This window comes from Crocodylus siamensis, chromosome 1 (assembly GCF_052110815.1).
Source record: "Crocodylus siamensis isolate JL-2025a chromosome 1, ASM5211081v1, whole genome shotgun sequence".
NCBI classification, from domain to species: domain Eukaryota; kingdom Metazoa; phylum Chordata; order Crocodylia; family Crocodylidae; genus Crocodylus; species Crocodylus siamensis.
Window position 1 is genome coordinate 126,107,886 of NC_143395.1, and position 19,864 is coordinate 126,127,749.

Sequence of the window (19,864 nt, forward strand, 5' to 3'; positions counted from 1 at the left end):
GTTGAGTTTGCTTAATGTGACTTGCAAGACCTATCAAGGTACAGCCTGAGACTGTTAGTTGGCAGTTTTATAGCCAACTTCAGATATGTTAGCCAGTGTCTTGATGAGATTTGTAAATAATATTAAGCTAACAGTTAGATAACGCAGCTGAAAACCCACATCCTTTTTGTCTATTAAAACAAGACCAGGAAGGTTAGATTTGAGTAATGGATATAAAAACCAGCAGCTAAGATATTTCTCTGTCATATCACGCTGCCTTACCTAATCTTGTTTAACCATACAATCTGAGCCAGGTTGGGCCTGGTTACTATTTAGATAGAAGACTATTAAATGGGAGTCAGTTCTATGCTCTTTTAGCACCAGATGGAGCCCTTTTCCAAGCATTTTTACCCTTGGTTAATTTAGTTATCCAGTTATGCTTCAACAGCGTATATGCAACAGAAATCAAAAGCAAAGGAGAAAGAATTAAGAAATCTTCTTTGATTTGATCCTCTGTCTTGATTCACACATTCAGGTCAGAGTTAAATCCTGAAACTTCCACTTGTCTAACACTGCTAAGCTCTAGCCTCTCTTCTCAGTCATGCTAAAATTCCTCTTGGGTGCTGACAAATGCAAGAGTCTCCATTTTGATCTTGACAACTACAATCTTGTTCAGGTTCTACCTATTCCAAATTATGTTGCAAAAACCATTCCATAAGTCATCACTGAACTGATTTTCTCTTTTCTTTGTACCCCTCCACTTGCTGCTTTTCCTCTACCACATCAACATATGCTGCTTGCATGGGCAGACCTAGGATTTTGAAAAGGGGAGTACAGATGGTGTGGTGCATCATCACATATAACACAACACAGATTTTTGTCTAGTTAAAAAGAAATGAAGCTTAACTAATAAGTGGGGGCCTAGACCTATATTATTTAACTTTGAAGCAAAAAATGTTAGTTGGAATGTGCATTATTTTGCTATATCATATATATGTAACACAACAAACTAGGCAAAAAAAATCCAAAATTGTTGTTACATTAGGCCTGGAGTCGGTATAGAAATGTATGCCTCTCTTTCGGATTCATAAAACAAAATCAAAACAAAACAAAAGCCTTCTTGAGCATCTGGACAGTGCTTCCAAAGCTTCATTGGAAGTGATGTTCACACCTGAGCAAATGTTTCCACACATGAGTTAATGTTTTTAGCTTGAGTTAAAAAACAGTTTGCCAGGCTGTAAAATGGGAGCTACATTACTGGAAGCAGTTAACAACAGCCTTACAGAAATAAGGATAGCTGCAATAGCGGAACCATTAAAGACTATTTAATAGGAAAGTGGGTTCAACTTCTTAACACCTGTGGAATGATGAGTTTAGAAGGAATCAAGCAAATTATAATGAGCCATTAAGTCAGGTGATTCCCTCACTGCTGCCTAAATATAAATGCCAGTGCTAGGCAGTTGGCTTTAAACTTTAGCTGAAGCAGGAATCAAGGGTGTTTGTGGGGGGTGCAAGTTAAGCCCCTTGGATCCACCCCGACTGCTTGTCTTCTATTGTAAGACTCTTTGCTGTCTGTTCCAGCCCTATCACTCTGACAGCGTATTGTGACATTGCTTCTATGCCTTCATTTTGCAAATAATGCCAATCTTGCCTGATCACCCTGCTACTACTCCTTATGAGTGGGAGGATTTCCCAGGGAATGTCCACATTGCCACATCACTTGCTTCCTTTCAAATCCCTCCCTAAAACTCCCTTCTTCAGTGATGCCTACAAACAACTCAAGTATAGTTAGGCAAGTGACTTGCTATGATCATTGTCATTAATGCTGATCAGCAGGGATCCTTGTTTTCTCTGATAAAAAAAAAATTCCCAAACTTTCAGGTTAAAAAATGTGGTAACCAAAAATCTACATTTTTTTCCATGGTCAAAATGAAACACCGCTAATTCTTTTTGATCACAGAAAAATTTGGAGCTTGGGTTACCTTTTTTAATCCAAAAATTGGGGATGTTTTTTAATCAGAGAAAACCAGGATACCTGCTGATCAGTGTCACAACCATTTCTTTATGCCAGGAGTGTCAAAATCATCCGGCCCTGCAGGCTAGAGTGGGCCACACTGGATCCAGCATGGCATGGCATGCAGCACACACCCCATACCAGCATCCTATGTTGTGCCTGCCACCAGCCTAGCCCTGCATACCATGTGCAAGGTGGTCCAGCTCTGGAGCTTGCACTGCATGCAGTACATAAGCTGGACCTGGTGTCTTGGACACAGCGCAAAGGGCCTGGGTGTGGGCTGGATATGTGGCACCCATGCCAGACTGGCCTTGTGCACTGGATCCAGTACTGGTCTGGATTGGGCCCAGGCTACCCATGTGAGTCAAAGTCAGTGCGCAGGACTGGTCTGGTGGGGTGCTGCACAGAGTGCATGCTTAATGCTGGCCCCCTCTCCTACGTGCAGCACCTGTGGCACTGACTCTAGCCCCCAGGCCATACTGACTCCACACCCTTTGCCCCAGCTAGCCAGGGCAGCACCTGCACATGCACTGCTGCACAAGAAAAAACTCTACAGCAGGGTAGTACAGTACTTGTATTTTATAAGACTGCCTTGCTACAGAATTTATTAGTTTCGTGCATCCTAATAGGAGAGCACATGTAGACGCTGTGATGTTTACTACACAGTTAATTGGTCAACTGTGCAGTAAACATCCTGTGTAGATGCACCCATTTTCATTGATATACCAAACGCTCACTTTTCTTTCCTACAGCCAAGAGACTATTTTAGTGCGCAGTTTTCCTCTGCTGTTTGCTGCTAATTGAATCCAAGTTCCTTTGCACATGAATTTCTTCCGCAATGCCTTCTATCAATAGACAACAATAAGCAAGAAAGAAGAGGAGCTTTGACACCCTTCAGGTGCTGTAACTTTGATTAGGCAAGATGCTTTAGCGTTTTTGTTTCTGTGGCTCTAGTAATCCCATCTGTACCTAGCACTTGAAGATATATGATGTTTTGCTATTCTGTTCACTAAAGCCCTAATTCAGACTCTTTAAATATGTTTAACTTAGGCACAAACTGAAGTTTGAATTTTTGAGTGTAGGCATTTAGGAGCTGGCTTAGATCATAGAATCAATGAGTCGGAAGGGACAGATCATTGAGTCCGACCCCCTGCCATGGGCAGGAAGGAGCACTGGAGATGGAAGGGGTCATAAGACCCCAGCCAGGTGCCTATCCAGTCTCCTCTTGAAGATTTCCAGGAAAGGTGAGAGCACCACCTCTCTGGGAAGCCTATTCCAGGCTCTGGCCACCCTTACAGTGAAGTAGTTCTTCCTAATATCTAACCTAAACCCACCCTCCCTCAGCTTGTGGCCATTGTTCCTGGTGACTCCAAGGGGGGCCCTGGTGAGCAGACTTTTCCCGAGTCCCTGCTGCTGGCCCCTGATAGGGTTGTAGGCAGCCACAAGATCCCCCCTCAGTCTCCTCTTGCAGAGATGGAAGAGATTCAGGTCCCTCAGGCTCTCCTCATAGGGCTGGCCACAGAGGCCCTCAGCCATACAAGTGGCCTCCTCTGAACCCTCTCCAGGTTCTCCACGTCCCTCTTGAAGTGCGGTGCCCAGAACTGGACATGGTACGCCAGCTGTGGCCTGACCAGCACCACATAGAGGGGGAGCAAGACCTCTCTGGACCTGTTAGTGATGCCCCTGTTGATGCATGACGGTGCGGTTGGCCCTGCTTATTGCTTCGTCACATTGACGACTCGTATTCATCCTGGAGTCAGTCCTAACTCCAAGATCCCTCTCTGCCTCTGTGCTGCCAAGAGGGTCAGCCCCTAACCTATAACCATAATGCTGGTTCCCTCTCCCCAGGTGCAGCACCCTGCACTTGTCCTTGTTGAACCGCATCCTGTTCAGATCCGCCCACTTCTCTAACTTATCCAGGTCTGCCTGGATGCGGTCCCTGCCTGCTGGTGTATTCACTTTGCCCCACAGCTTGGTGTCATCAGTGAACTTGAGCAGGGTGCTCTCCACACCCTCGTCCAGGTCGCTTACGAAGATATTGAACAGCACCGGCCCAAGGACCGAGCCCTGGGGGACTCTGCTGCCCACACTCTCCCAGGTCAACATCAACCCGTCCACCACCACCCTCTGGGTGTGCCCATGGAGCCAGTTTGCCACCCATGTGGCCGTGCATTCGTCAATGCCGCAGTCCCTCAGCTTGCCCACCAGAGATGATATCTTGAAGTTTCTTCAAGCCTTATTTTTCTATGATTCTAGGATGCTAGTACAAATTAAGTTGGCACCTCAGACCAGGATCCAAAAAAGAGTTAGGTGTATGAAGTGAGATTTAAGTACAAATGTGGCACTTGTAATCACAAGTTTGACTCTAAGTTGAGTTTAGGTACCACACTTCCAAAGGGCTCAGCTCTCACAGAAAAATTAAAATTGAGGCTGACATGGAGGGCAAAGTAGAGTGTTATCCAAAAGAACTAATAGCAGGCCAAAAGAAACCTCATGAAGTTCAATAAGGACAAGCATGAAGTCCAGCAATTAGGGCAGATCAATCCCATGCACCAGTAAAGTCTGGGAACCGACTGGCTGGGCAGCAGCTCTGCAGAAAAGGACCTGGAGGTTACAGTGGACAATAAGCTGAATACGAGCCAAGTGGGCCTGTGTTGTAAAGAAGGTTAATGGCATACTGGGGTCCATTAGCAGAAGTGTTGTCAACAGATTGGGGGAAATGATTATTCCCTTCTATTCAGTACTGGTGAGGCCACATCTGGAGTGATGTGTCCAGTTTTGGCCTCCCACTGCAGAAAAGAAGTTGGAGAAAGTCCAGCAGAGGGTAATGAAAATGGTTACAGGGCTGGCAGGCATGACTTATGAAGAGAGGCTGAGGGAACTGGGCTTTAGTCTAGAGAAGACTGAGGGGATTTAATAACAGCATTCAACTACCTGAAGTACGTTTACACAGAAGATGGAATTAAACTGTTCTCAGCGGTGGCAGATGATAGAACAAGCAGCAATGGTCTCAAGTTACAGAATGGAAAGTGTAGGTTAGATATTAGGAAAAACTTTCTTATGAGGAAGGTAATGATAATGAAGCACTGGGACAGGCTACCCAGAGAGGCTGTGGAGTCTCCATCCTTAGAAGTTTTTAAGACCCAGGTAGACAAAGCCTTGGCTGGGATGATATATAGGGGATGGCCCTGCTTTGAGGAGGGGATTGGACTAGAGCAGTGGTTCTCAATCTTTTTTATACCAGGACCCATTTGTAAACATTGATGGCCAGCCCCAACCCAGTGCCCCTCACTCCTGACCTGCAGACCTCTGCCCCCAGCCCACCCCCGTGTGTGGGGCAGAGGCTGGGTGTTTGGAGCATAGGGGGCCCCAAGCAGCCCCTTGCAGGCTCCAACTCTGACATCCTGCAAGTGAAAAGCTATGCTTTCCAAAGTTTTCTCCTTTAAAGGAGAATCCATTTTTAAAGTTTGTTTGTGACCCTTTCATCTATTCTTGCAGCTTGCTTTTGGGTCACAACCCACAGGTTGAGAAATGCTGGACTAGATGACTTCCTTGAGGTCCCTTCCGACCATAATTTTCTATGATTCTATGAATAGGGGATAGTATTGTCCATGGGCCTGCCAGGGTAAGGGATGAATTCAATAGCTTTGTGGTTAAAGGATTCTGAGTCCCACTCACATCTCCCAACCTTCTCCAAGACTGCCCTAACTCTCCAGGCTGTGGCCTGTTCTTAATAGGGACAAAACTGCTGCAGCCACAATGCCTGCCAGCTATTAAGGAGATAGGTGCAGGGGGGGTTCTGGGGCCCTGCACCCCTATCTACTGACAGGCAAAATTTGTGACATGGGTACTTCTGCAACTGACTGTCTCTGTCGTGGGGCGGCAGCAGCAGTTCCCGGCTCTGTATTGATTCTTTCCTCTCCTTAGTCTGTTGTTTTGTATGCGTTAATCCATGCTCATTAACCTCAGTAGCTACTGTGTTACCAATCAATCATGATTCACTCAGGGACCAGCTCAATGCACAGTAGCTAGCTACTAGATAAGGAGTTAATAAGCAAAGATTAACATCTACAAAACCACAGACTAAGGTGAGGAAAGAATCAATACAGAACCAGGAACTGCTTCTGTCCCAAGACAGACTCAATCAGTTGCACAAACACCCATGTCACAAGTTTTGTCTGTCAGCAGCTATGGGTGCAGGACCCCAGAACGCACCTGCACCTATCTCCTTAACAGTTGGCAGGCTTCATGGCCACAGCAGGGCCTTAGGAGCCAGGCCTGCAGTAGTTCCACTCTCCCCCCCACCCTCCCCACTCGCCCCCCCATGCCCCAAGACGGACACAGTTGTACAAGCACTCATGACACAAGTTTTGCCTGTCAGCAGCTAGACGTGCAGGGCCCCAGAAGCCCCTGCACCTATCTCCTTGACAGCTAGCAGGCCTGCAGTTTTCACTCTGGTGTGCCATAACATGCAGTGTCACCCATGTCATGAGTTTTGCTCGTCTGCAGCTTGAGGTACAGTTTCCCCCAAACCCCTACACCTGTCTCCTTGAAACTTGGCAGGCTTCGTGGCCTCAGCAAGAGCTACCACCCCTGCAGTTTTCACCCTACTGTGGCTTAACACACACATGTGACATGAGTTTTGCTTTTAGGACTTTGAGGTGCAGTTTCCCAGAAACACCTCCATCCATCACTTTGAAACTTGGCACGTGTCATGCTCTCAGCAGAAGCTACCATCCCTGCAAGTTTCATCCAAATCAGCCAGAAGTCAACAAAGTTATATTTTATTGGTTCCCCATTCTACTCTATGGCCAAATCTCCAAATCAGCTCTGAATCTGCCAAAGCGATTCAACTGAATCAAATTGGAAAAATGATTCGGATCTCCAAATCAAATCACTAGCATCTAGATCAGCTAAATCTGAATAGAATAGTTCCCTATTTGCACAGGCCTAATTCATTATGATCATGTGGATGGAATAAAACAGTCCTAGTCTGTGACAAAGGTTGATATGAGGTTCTGTTAGAATTAAACATTTTAAAGTCAAGAAACAACTCAATAACCTACATCCAAGGGTCTTTAAAGAAACTAGTTTGCTGAACAAGCTGCTCAACAGCTCTTGGAAAACTAGATAAATTTAAAAAGAACTGAAGAACTGCTAGCAATTCTACAGGGCATTTAAAGAGGCATATAAGATAATCTGCTAGTTAAGATGTTAGCCCCATCACAAATCAAGTAAAGTGAGGGACCAGTTAATTTGAAGACTGAAACAGTAGATTTTGGAGGCTAAAAAGAACCATTTCATGTCAGTATATATAGTTTTGTGGAAGACAGTTCTTGTGAAACAAACTTTTTTCCTTTTTAAACAGAATTATAAGGCTACTTGTTCAAGGGAAATATGTAGCTACCGCATTCTTTGTTTTTTTTGTTTTTGTTTCCAAAGCATTGACTATAATACCATATGAGATTTCAATTAAAAGCCATATCAAATAGAACTAACTGGTACATACTATATTGTTTAAAGGCTGGCTCAGACAGATCTCAAAATGTAATAATTAATGGTGAGACATCAAGGCCATTGACAGGAAAGTTCCCCAGGGAACACTTGTTGCCAATTGCAGGATGTCTGTGAACAAAGAATGTAGGTTGAATGTCCAGGATGGGGGAAGAGTGGGGGCACTGTTATTAATCAGTGACTTGAGAATTTGAAGGTCATTGTTAAAAACACACACACACACACACACACACACACACACACACACTCTTTGGACATATAAAAAGGGGAGTGTTAAGTAGATGCAGAAAAGTGACCTTGTTTGGTATGAAGTACTGGAAAAACCACAACCAGAAAGCGTTCTGCTGTTTATATGTTGAGGAGAAAGCAGAAACTCTGGAGAGAGTTCAAAGAAGGACCATGGAAATGTTCCAGGGGCTGAAACACATCTTATAAAAGGTAAGAGGCTTAAGAAGAGCAGCTTCTTCAGCTCACTGAACAGGTTAAACAATAACAGAGGGTTTAAAAATTGGTTGATAAGGGACTGTTGTGATCTAGTGTGTGAAATTAAAGTTAAGACAAGTTTAGCCTTTAAACAGATGTGGTCTCTTAGCAAGCAAGGCGAACATTGGAATACTTTGCTAAGGGACATGGCATATTCACCATAATTTAAGTCTTTAAAATGGGTGTCACCACTTAGTCTTTCAAGCGAGTGTAGGGAGCTTTCTAAAAGCTTTTTCCCATCCATCTTCTGAGATTTTTTTTTTTAAACTCACCACCTGTGCAATTTTTTTACAACCTGTCAAAATGGTGATTGTGGTTCCATCTACGCTTACGAATTTATCTGCTTCATTCATGATCAGATACTGTAAATTATAGTACATTTAAAGGTTTGCTATTTGGAAGACAAGCCAGACATCCTTGCCTTTTCAGTTGCAAGGCAAACTGCAAAAAAGGAAAGGGGAGGAAGGAATTGGATAGAGGGAAAGGTATTAATTTATACATTCTCTCTTCAAAGTTTATGTTCATCTCTTACATCAAGGACTCCACGTTTCTTTGATTAGGGAACATGCCTTACCAACTGTATAGATTCAAGGTACCATTACCATTATTTGGTCAAAGCTAATGCAAAACAAGAGCTTCAAGCAGTACTTTTCTTCATCCAGTCTAAGACCTTGTTGTTGAATTGGATCAGGGTGTTTCCACACTGGCAACTTTTATTCAATTTATCACCCCACTCTCACTCTCCCCTCCTTCCCACCCCCAGTTTCCATTTACTATAAGCTAGCCCCTTTAGAAAGGCATTTACTGTTGATTTTGCCCTTCCCTATTACAACCCCTCTGTGCTTTCTTGGACGTAGCGATAAGAGTAGCCACAGGGGGCAGCTGCAACCCAGTACTTCAGGAGAAACGGGAAGGATTATACTCTGACTTGCAAGTCCCTTATAGTCAGTGAGGTAAAGGAACACATGGAACCCTAACTGGACACTGGCCCCCTGTTTTGAAAAAAGAACTGCTTCTGCTAGGAAGTTTGCATGAAGCATGCAAGGAGATTGAACAGCAAAGTAATATATATGGAAAAATTTACAACTGTCCATAGTTTGGCTATATAGGGTGATAAGAAAAAGGACTAATTTATCCATCCGTTAAAAGAGCATGTACCATACATTTATTTAGGTTACAGGGGCTTCATCTCAAGCAGCATTCAGCAATCCAAGGAGGCAGAAAAAAGAACAACACTGCTTTCACCATACAGGATGAAACCTAGACTGCTATGAGTTCAGTGGAAGTTTCATCATTGACTTCACTGAGGATAAAATTTCATCTTGAATATTAGGAGAAAAGCAGTGATTATGCAGTATTTGCATTTAAAAAGGAACACATTAAACCTCAGTGATCAATAAAATGTGATTTTTACACACACACACACACACACACACACTGCCACTTTGTATTAAAATGAATTAAATGAGTTATGACTGTGTGTGTGCAAGCATATTGTAGCTTTGTATTAAAATGAATTAAATTAGGAGTTAAACCAGTTGATATATCCATATATATTTAAAAGCTGGCAAAAATGTGCAGAAATCTAGAGCCTATGTTTCACATTTCTGCATTGATTGTTATTTATGTTGTAATTTATCAAATGTTTTGCAAAAGAAGTTCCAGTAAATGAAACTATTACTTCATGCTTTTGTCTCTAGCTGGTATGTTTTGCAAGGCTACTTTAGTTGCTTCTAATTACTAATTGACTTTTTCCATTTCATCTACTTGAACACAAGCATATGCAGGAGGTGGAAGAAGATGGAAAGAAGGGAACTTGTTTCTTTTTACACTGATACTTGAGCAGCTAACTTATACTAGTAACTTGTAAAAAATTACTTAATAATATTTAATCAAGCTTAATTTAGGAACCTCTTAAAAAGACTAGTCTCTGAATATTTTCAAGCTACTATTCTATCAGTTTTACAAATGAATGTTTAAACAATAGACAAATCAAGAAAATGTCATATTAATCTTTTTAAGATTTAAAATACAAACATACTAACATTTTAACTGCCATTTAAATTTGAGCAAAACCATCTTTTAATAGTCAAGATCTGACTATGAAAGGGGCAGTCAATTTAAAAGTTGCTTCTTTGAAAAGTATTTTTAAATCTATTGAACAAAAGTGTACTCTGATGAAAGAAAACTTTTTTCATCTTACTCTGTACACTACGTATCTGCCCCCAGTAGTTTCTCTAGCATATGCTTATTTTACAGCAAAAAGGAAGTTGATTAAAAACACAAAATTCAAGAGAAGTTCGCTGCATGTATAGATTCCCCAACTACTTTTGCCCTCACTTAAAATTTACTGTACTTCAAATTAACATTTAACAGCAATCCATAAAATGAATTACTTCTCCCTTATAGCAGTGTTTGATAGTTATTTCCATTCCTTATCTCTTGCCTGTTATTTTATAGACTATTATTTCTAGCACACCATGACGCACATTATTATAGTACCAAATATTTTTATAAGCTAGGAGTTTAAGATGATTTGTTGAAGGTATATTTAAAAAAAAGTTGCTTTCCAGATAGCAACTATATGGCAAAAATGTTTTGGTTCCCCCAACTCTAACCCTAAATTAAATGTTTTCTTCCCTAACAACAAATATGAAGTACAGTACTTCTATAGCATCTTTATCTAGTGTAAACGTACTTCAAGGCAATCATTATCATCTCACTTTCATGCTGTCATTAAAGTAATAAAGCGGACAGAGCACACCATTAGAAATCTAGGTGCTAGAGAACTTGATTGTTCCTGATCAACAAAACAAAAAAAAGTGCAACTGAAAATATGACTGTCAGTATAAAATGATTTAAAAAAGAAATCAGTCTACCTTTAACTTGTAGGCAAAAGCAGTGCAACTGATCAAGTCAGAGGCTGTGGATTACTTGCTTCTTTAAGTTTTGTAAGTTTAATATTGTGTATTTGCACACAGGACATTTATAGCTTTGTAGTAGTCTGGTTCATGTAGATCAACTTTTTATCCACAGTCTTAGAATTTTCCCCACTTGCTTATATAAAATAAAAAAGCAGCAGCAACCTGTAAGATAAGCCCAGGGAGGCTAACCTGAAATTAAACTACAAGCACTTACAAATGAATACAAAATAGCATGTAAAAACCTCTACTCTTTGGTATGATTTGTACTACTCTGGCAGTAGAGAAAAACCAAACAGAAAAACTGAGTAAAATTCACATCATCATACTAGTATGTCTTATGAAACTAATGGAGGCAAGTAAAGAAGTTAGGTTATTAAAAGTTTTATTTAGGTTTGGTCAGTACAGGTAAGATAATATTGGAGTCACAGAGCAATATGCATAAACAGGATACAACAGTTTTTTTTAAAAACTGAGTAACTATGCACACAAACTTCTTAAACATTCGGTCACCTAAGGAGAAAATGCACAAATGCATGGTGGAAAAAACTGTAATTAACACTGAAACTACTACAGGACTCCTTCAATAAGTCCATCTTTTAGTGATAAAACTACTGTACTGGGCAAACTCGGCAGTCATAAACTCACAGCTATTATGACAAATTTTGAATGTGGTGTAAATAAGTATAAACAGTACGAGTTAGAATGCCCTTACACAGCACAGATTCTAGATATACACAGATTTGTACAGACATCATTTATGTTATACTTTGTGGAAATAATTTCCATTTTCAACTTCACATTAACTCATATAAAAATAACTTGAGCCTACACAAACGTCCTTTTAGCAACATTCAACGTAATTAACTGTTAAAATTTCCAAAGTGGCGGCAGAGGTATTGAAGCAAAAAGAAACCCACAAAAAGGCAAAATTGTGACAAGTATGCACTAATTTAAATGGTTTCTGGACAGTATCCTCTCCCAAATCAAGTGACACTGTATAAAAAAATGTTGCGGGGAAAAAAAATGTTACAAAACTGAGCCCTGCACATTTACACTGGAGTCCAAACCATTCTGAACATGACGAGAACCCACAGTTCTATTACCTTTCATGCTCACTGTTTTTTCCTCTTGAGGATCATGATTGGAGTCTGTGTCATTTGAGTGGTGAGTGAGAGAGTTTTCACTGCCAGTGGGAGAGTCTACACTTTCATACCCCGTACTGAGTTGGTTTATGTAGCTACCACCTCCTCTGCCAGTTCTATCTTCAGAGTGGTTGGACAGCTTATTACCATTCCCTGGAGAAGCCGGGAAGTCTTCTTCTGTGCCACTACCCTCCCTATAAAATCCAGGCCCAGACGTCCTCTGATGGGAGGAGCTGCCATTGCTTGGTCCATTAGCCAGACGACTGCAGTCTTTACCCACAGCCTCTCCCTGGTCTGTAGGCTCAGACGATGGAGTCCTGCTGGAACCTGGGGCTGAGGCCTGGGACTGCTGCTGCTGGTACTGAGCCAATTGCTGGCGAGTCTCCTTCAGCTGCTGCTGGAGAATTAGAATGGTGCTCTGCATACCTTCTACCTCCTCATCAAGCTGGATGATGAAGTCATTCAGTTCTAAACAGAAAAAAAACAAACACATTTGTAGCACACACTTTATAGCTCCTATCTTGATCCTCACAGACAAAACACAAAACTATCATCTACTCTGAGTTACAATTAACAAACATTTACGGGCTGAGCATGCCACAAGGCCTATGTTTTCAGCTGTCACATCCCCATGTTGACACAGCAGCACTTTTAGGAGGAAATTCTGAACTGCCATCAATATACTCTTTACACTGCTGTAAAGCAGGTGTATGAAGGAATTCGTTTCTTAGACAAAAAGAAGGCTGCAGATCTGTTAAGAAAGTCTCATTTAAAAATAAGAGTAAATGTATCTGGAAGAGAAATTAGTTCCCAAGTACAACAGTTTAGCAGTTATAGCAAAAATTTAAACTAAGAACAGTACACGTTTATGCAATATATAAAGGCATCTGATGTTCAAAATGAATTACTTTAATGCCAAATGTCTTGATTATTTTTCTCTCCTTTAAGATCTACAAGAGAAAGTAATTTAAGGTTGGCATATTATATAACCTTGACAATAGTTAACCTAAGCTCACAGCGTTTTCACTAACAGTAATGTGTAGAGAGAAAACTGATTTCCTTTCAGTCTGCACTGAGGCTACTATGCTGGCAAGTGGGGAAAAAAATTACTTGTAAACTAGACAAAAAAACCCCTTCATCTAGCATCAATATAAGAAACAGAACACAATGCAGTTTTCTGTCACTTTTCAGTTTAAAGCTTCTATATTGGTTTTAGAAGTTGGGGGCTTTTTAATTCTGAAAAAAAAAAATTCTAAAATGACAATGCAGATTATGTGCAGCTACAGAAAAGAAAAATCAAAAGAGAAAATGATCAACTATGCACAGAATCAAACCAGAAGCTACTAAGGGCTCAGGCCTTTCATAACCTTGCTAAGAACATTTAGTTCACTATGGAGAAAGTGTTCTGAGCATTAACAATTATTTCCAAGTCATTCTGAAGCTCAAAGCTCCATACTATGTTTAAGCATAGAGATCAGCAGATATAATTCTTAAAAAAGGAAATTCGCTTGCCCTGTCTTAATTAGCATTTGATAAATTTAGATGAAGTCAACTACGGAATTTAAACACAGCTTCCTTTTTTAGGGAATAAAAAAGGCAGTCTTTTCCAATAACACTGAAAATTAATGCCAGAAGTTGCAAAAATATTTTCCCCAATTACTCTAGGCCAGCATACTAGCAGTTGTTACTTCAAAAGAGATTCAAATTTTAGCAGCTGGGACCAGGAAGAAAAAGAAACAGGGAACTGCTGTTCTAGATGCTATATACCACTCAAACTTACTTTTGTACATAACAATCCTACATAGAACAAGATGAGAAAAAAAACCTGCATCTCCAAAAACCAAAACCACACAAGGTGTATAATTCAATTAAATCTATAGTTCTGTCAGGACTTCACCTACTAAAACTGGACACTTGGGTTTCAGCTACAGTGTCAAAGTTTAAATCTTTCTTTAAAAAAAAAAAAAAAAAAAAAAAAAAAAAAAAAAAAAAAGCGTGCATCCTATGAAAGCCTCTTGTTACATCACTATCAGGTAAGGGAATTTTGTAAAACTCTGGACTGGGAATTGCACATCTGGGATTCTTTTACTTTCCTTTTAACCACAGAATAAACTAATCAGTTTACAAATAGCTTCAGTTGCAGATTCTCTGCAGGGAAGTGTTTTATTTTAAAACTAACAGCCTATTTTTCACTGAAATCTTGACAGTGAGCACAACTTTCCTGATGACTTCTACTGATTTTGTTTGTTTTAGTAAGCTTGAAGAGAATCAAAATTTGACCTCAATACATCCCATGAACTTAGAAATTCAATTTGAACAGTTTTAGACCTAATTCAACAGCAGTATCTGCAGCCTCAACAAAGAATACCATGTAATAGCCTACCACCCTCCAAGGGAAATTGTTTCTTAGTCTCCACTTTCATGAAGTTACAACTCTTTCCTTGGTAGTCAGTCTTAATATTCTTGGGGAAGTGTTATATATAGCTTAATTCTGCAAAGAAAAATAGTCTTATACTCAATAAAATGAAATGATTCACAATAGCCATATGACCAGCAGAATAAATGAAGCCAGTGCAGATGCAAGGCAATTTCCATTTTCTTAAAAAATCCCTTACCATCCTGACTGCTTTTAAGTTCCTCACTATATTTCTTCTGTAAAGCCAACTCTGCCTCAAGCTGTGCAATGCGTCCTTGTGACAGCTGCCTTCCAAGCTCTTGATTCTCCTGGATAAGCATTCGACACTTCGCCATTAACTTTTTGCCTGTTTGGCTGCAAAGGAAAGAGCCATCTATCACAAAATGAAGACAAACCTTCTATAATTTTCCTCAAATTACAATTATAAAAAGGATAGGAGATGTGACTTCTGCATGTCACAAAGGAACATTACGCCTTAAGGTAATTGTCATAGCAGAAAGTCTCCCTATAGTTACCGCATGCTGTTCCACTGTCTGTTGATCTTCTGTCGCTGTTCCATAAGAGTGCAAGGCAAATTTTATTACTGTAAACACAAATGGCCAGTGTTCCTTTTTTTGTTACAACCAAACTACCAACAGGGTCACAGAATGTATGAGACTATTCTTGAAAAAAATCAAGTATCTGATTAAAGATGTACCTGGTTATCTGACCCTTTGAGTACTGCATAAAAATATATTGATTAAGTTACAAACATTAAAGATATTCCCTCACTTCAGGTATTCCACAAGCCATTTAAGTGTTTTTTAGTATCAGAGGTGTAATTAATACTGGATTTCATTCTGTTTAGGTTCTATTATTTTAAATATGTAAAGTAAAAGTGAAAAATAGAAATCTCTTACTTAGTTCATTTAACTGCACTGGGAACAAGTTTGTCTATTTCCATAAATGATATAGTCAGCTTCCCATTTGTATGTCTTTCACAGTGAAAGAGGGAAAATAAAAGAAAATGTATTTGAGAATATAGAAAATGGCAGGACAAGAGTGACTTTTTAGGACTGACCAGGTTTCTAGTCAACAGTGGCCTTCAGCATCTAATAATCAAGATAGCGAATGAGATCAATGCTTCATACAAAAAACAGACAAGATGCTCTTTCTGTCAAATCAGGAATTCCTGCACATCTTTAATCTTCATGTTAAGAATGGCAGTGTAAATAAAGCATTATAGGAACCAGTATGCAAATTAATATATAGGCAATAAAAGTTGATTTTATTACAAAATAAAATTTGATAGCTAAAGCCCTTAACACACTTGTGGTCTGCCAAAGCTAGAGCAGCAAATCACAAATATTTTGCCTTTGAGGTTCAGCGATACAGCAAAACTGACCTCTTTTTTCCTCCCCCTCCCCCACCACAGGAAGTGAAAGCCCTGGAAAAAACAGACTTAAACAGATTTATTGCAAATTCAACTACAGGACTTGTATTAGCTGACGAGCCCAAGGAAGTCAGCTTGGAGCTGTATAAAGTAACGAGGACAGAATGCAATTTTGAAGATTAAAAGGTAAAGCAAGTTTCACTAGTGTGCTTCACAGCCACAGTTCTTTCCTACAACAGTGGTGCCCAACCAAATCAATCTCAAATAAGCACCTTGCAATGAATTAAGGTTTCAGCACTCACACCTTCAACACTTTAAATTTTTAAAAGCTCTGCCCATTTTAAAAGTCTTCAAACTGACTCTCCATCTTTCAGATGGGCTGCTCCAGAAGATATCTGGCTGTGTAAAGTAGTCCTGGAAGCCTGCAACTCTGCTAAGTGCAGCCACCTGTTCTTTTTCTTGATGTGAAGTCCAATGTCAGGTCCTTGATGCTTAAATTGTGCTGACCTAGTACAATCCAATCCAAATAACAGTTTAAGATAAATTCCTCTGTGTAAACCAGGACCTCTTTGGAGTTAACCAATGACAGGTGTTAGAAAAAGTTTTAGGCAGACATAAAATGATTTTAGCCCCTTGCAAGTTCCTGCTACTGGTATGTTTTTATTCTGTATTCATAACCACTTTGGATTAGAGTTCATAATTTTTCTTAACACAGCCATTCCCAACTGTATTAATGCATACCATCATTAACCTCAACTTTAACCACTTCAAATGCCTGTTAAATTTCTTTATTATGTTTACTTCATTTATTACCTGTATAGGAATTTGCACAGTTACCTATAATGCAGTTTATTTTTCCCCCTCTAATTTTTCCAGATGTTTTGCATTTCTTAATGTGACCAAGTACCTTCACATTGCATGTTAAATTATATCATAAGAAGTCAATACATGCAGGGATATCAAAATAAGCAAATATTGAAATAATTCCTGTCATAGAACTAGATTTTTCAATTGTATGTTTAAAACAACCTGAATGCATCATTACAAAGCCTGTAAAAATGTAATCCGTTAGACTTGAAAAAGACTTATTTATAGTCATGAGCTTTCTGTAAGTGATGTTTCTGCTGATGTTTTTTTTTAAATGCTTACTTTGTGCATCAAAAATCTCAATAGCGATTAAAAGGCTTAGTGAAGCCATTGATTTGATTATATCCACCTTGCTCCTCTCCCTTTAAACATCACATAAACATACAAATCTATAGTAGTGAAATCCTACAAGACTCATTGTGTTTGAGCTTCCAAGGGATTTGAAACAGACACGTTATAAGGACATCTAAGAATTCTGCAAGAGCTCATGCTCCCATTCAAACACCAGGTCAGGTGCCATGAAAAGAGGTATTAGGTTACAAGGGAAAGAGCCATAAAGGGAAAAGAGTGGGTGGGATAAATAAAAAGTTCAACAAGCCCTTTACAGCTTGAGAAATTTGGTTCTCTCTCTCCCTACTTTTGAGAAGACAGTTATGAGCCCAATTATAAATACTTAAAATAGAATTGATCAATCCCTTGCATGCCATTAATAATATAGTTACCCATGATTACACTCAAGCTAATTTTGTATTGGGAAAATAATTTATATTGGGAAATGTTGTAGATATATAAATATTAGCAAAACTACTTTCTTTGATGCTTCTGTTTGAAAGGAAGGCAAAGTAGTAATAAATCTGTCAGTTTAGCATCACACCTAAGTCAAATCCCAAAGACGTCTGTTTAGCAACTTCTACCAAAATATATCACCACATTTAGGAATTCCAAGTAAACCAAACAATCTGCACAGGATGCCAGATGAATCCACCATTGCTACCTTTTTGACAGCATATTAGAGTAAATATATGCATATATAAGTATTTTTTACACAAATGGCTTGTAACACATTAACACAATTTACGTATGCAAGTCTTACCTCTATTTGATGCTATACTGTTAAAACATTAAATACTGCCATAACAAAAAAAATGTAATATATGTATAAAATTAAAGAGATAAACCTCTGGCAAATATTTATTTTTCTCTGTGGTAAATCCACTGCTTAAGTAAAAACCTACACACAAGCACACTACTCTATCTTCTGCATTAATTACCTAAAGCACACAACAGTTCAACATACTGAAGAGAGCTGAAGAATGAATGTTTAAGTAAATTAACCTTGATAAAATTGCATTTCAAACGATGAAACAAATTGTTTTCCCTATTGTATAAGGCATCACTTTTAGTACAAGTTAGACCTGCTGTCATTTGTAAAAATCTGACAACATTTAACTTTCCAGTGTTTGATGGAGTCATGAAATAAATGCCCAATTGATTTGGTCATAGAAACTTCAATATTCTAGGTGGAAAACAACTCTAAAAATATACAAAGACTATACCAGTCCATATCATTTCATAATTCTCCCCCATAATTATACACCTTGAATATGCACTCTGGGCTGTTCCATATTACTGGGCTTGCAAATAACTTGGGATACCATACCAACAGGCATCAAGAGAGTAGTAAAGCTCTTCAACTGATTCCACCACAGAAGGATGCATGCAATTAAATACGTTTCTTTTCAGAGATGAAGGCAACTCAGTTCTCTCCCATTCTAATTCATCCCCACAGTTTCACAGTACCACAGTTTGACCATTAGTGTTCCTTGAACTATAATTTTACAACTATTTTAAGGCACATTTATATAGAAAGTATAATACAACCCCCCCCCCCCCCCAAAAAAACCCAACCCAGGTATACAAAAACAAAAATATCCCACCAACACTGAAAAAGACAGTTACCATTGTGAGTGCCTTATAAGCTGAGCATTTGAGACCATTCTTAGGAGAACAAAAATTTTCATTGCTGCATGAAACCATGCAGTGAAATACTCCTCACAACTAGTTTCCTTATACACTCTAGTTGTGATCAAATATATATTTATTGCTTCAAACAATTTAAAACCTCCAATGGATACGACCTACATTTTTGTACAGTCCTAATTTTTTTTTTTTAGAAGTCCACAGTGTTACCAATCATCCAAAGAACAATTCATTATTTAAAATCATGTTGGCTTAGGCTCAGTTAAGTGCTATAGAGCCCAAGTGTTAAACAATCAAATACGTACACTACCACTGATGTCATGCAATACCACTCTCTCATGGCTATTCAAAGCTGGTTAGCAAACTCTTATGCAAAATTCACCTCATTGAGTTTTGACCCAGCAGTTCAGTGAACAAGCAGGAAGTCCAGTCTTATTGGCAAAACTGACTTAGTGTCTCTAAGTCACTAGGCTCAAGGTTAAGAGCGAAGCATATTCCACTTCTACATTTTACAGGAATTTAACATGTTCAATTCATTATTTATAATCTCTAGGTTCTCTCTCCTCCACACTGTCTGTAGACACAGCGTGCCACAGACTTTAGACTTCTGTTTCTCCCTCTATTTTCTTCAATTAGAACCATTTTGCAAGTGTCTACATGGTCTAGAAAGATATTTGTTTCAGAGTTGGCCACTTCTTCAGAATAGTCCGACGCCATCAGGCCTCTGAAGCAAAGGGGAGAAAAAAGCTGAAACACAAGGTTCATCTGGTAAGTTTTACATTAAGCATTACAAGCTGGACAGTATAAGAATGTGGCTTTTTGGCTCAAAACGTCTGAGTCTTGGTGTGGAAACGAGTACTTGGCTGTCCCACCATAGCATTCTCGCAGTGGGACTGTCAGGGAAGTCTTGACTGGGGAGTATTTGTTTTTGTTTACCTATCAGGCGTAAATTTCCAGGCACTCAGTTCATTTTGGGCTTGTTCCAGTTTGTCTTTAGTCTGTTCCAGTTCACCTTTCATTTTTAGGAAAAATAAGTTGATGGCTGGGTCCACCATTGTTGATCTCAGTTGGGCAACGCTAGGCTGCTGGACTTGCTTGAGGTACTGAATCTGATTCTGCATAAAACAAGAGAAAAAGTGTTATTCAAATATCAGTACAGTACACAAAAGTTTT

At 39.5% G+C, this 19,864-nt stretch overlaps 1 protein-coding gene across 2 annotated transcripts in view; it reads right to left on the minus strand.

Moving 5' to 3' along the window:
* Positions 1-11,279: 11,279 nt before the first annotated feature.
* Positions 11,280-19,864, minus strand: part of WTAP (WT1 associated protein) — a 36,283-nt gene continuing 27,698 nt past the window's right edge. For both annotated transcript variants that reach the window (XM_090042298.1, XM_090042308.1), the window contains 3 exons: positions 19,628-19,806; positions 14,672-14,826; positions 11,280-12,524 (listed from right to left, as the gene is read on the minus strand). In XM_090042298.1, coding sequence (XP_089898424.1) covers positions 11,941-12,524; positions 14,672-14,826; positions 19,628-19,806 — 918 coding nt within the window. In that variant the 3' untranslated portion in view covers positions 11,280-11,940. The remainder of the gene's footprint in view (positions 12,525-14,671; positions 14,827-19,627; positions 19,807-19,864) is intronic.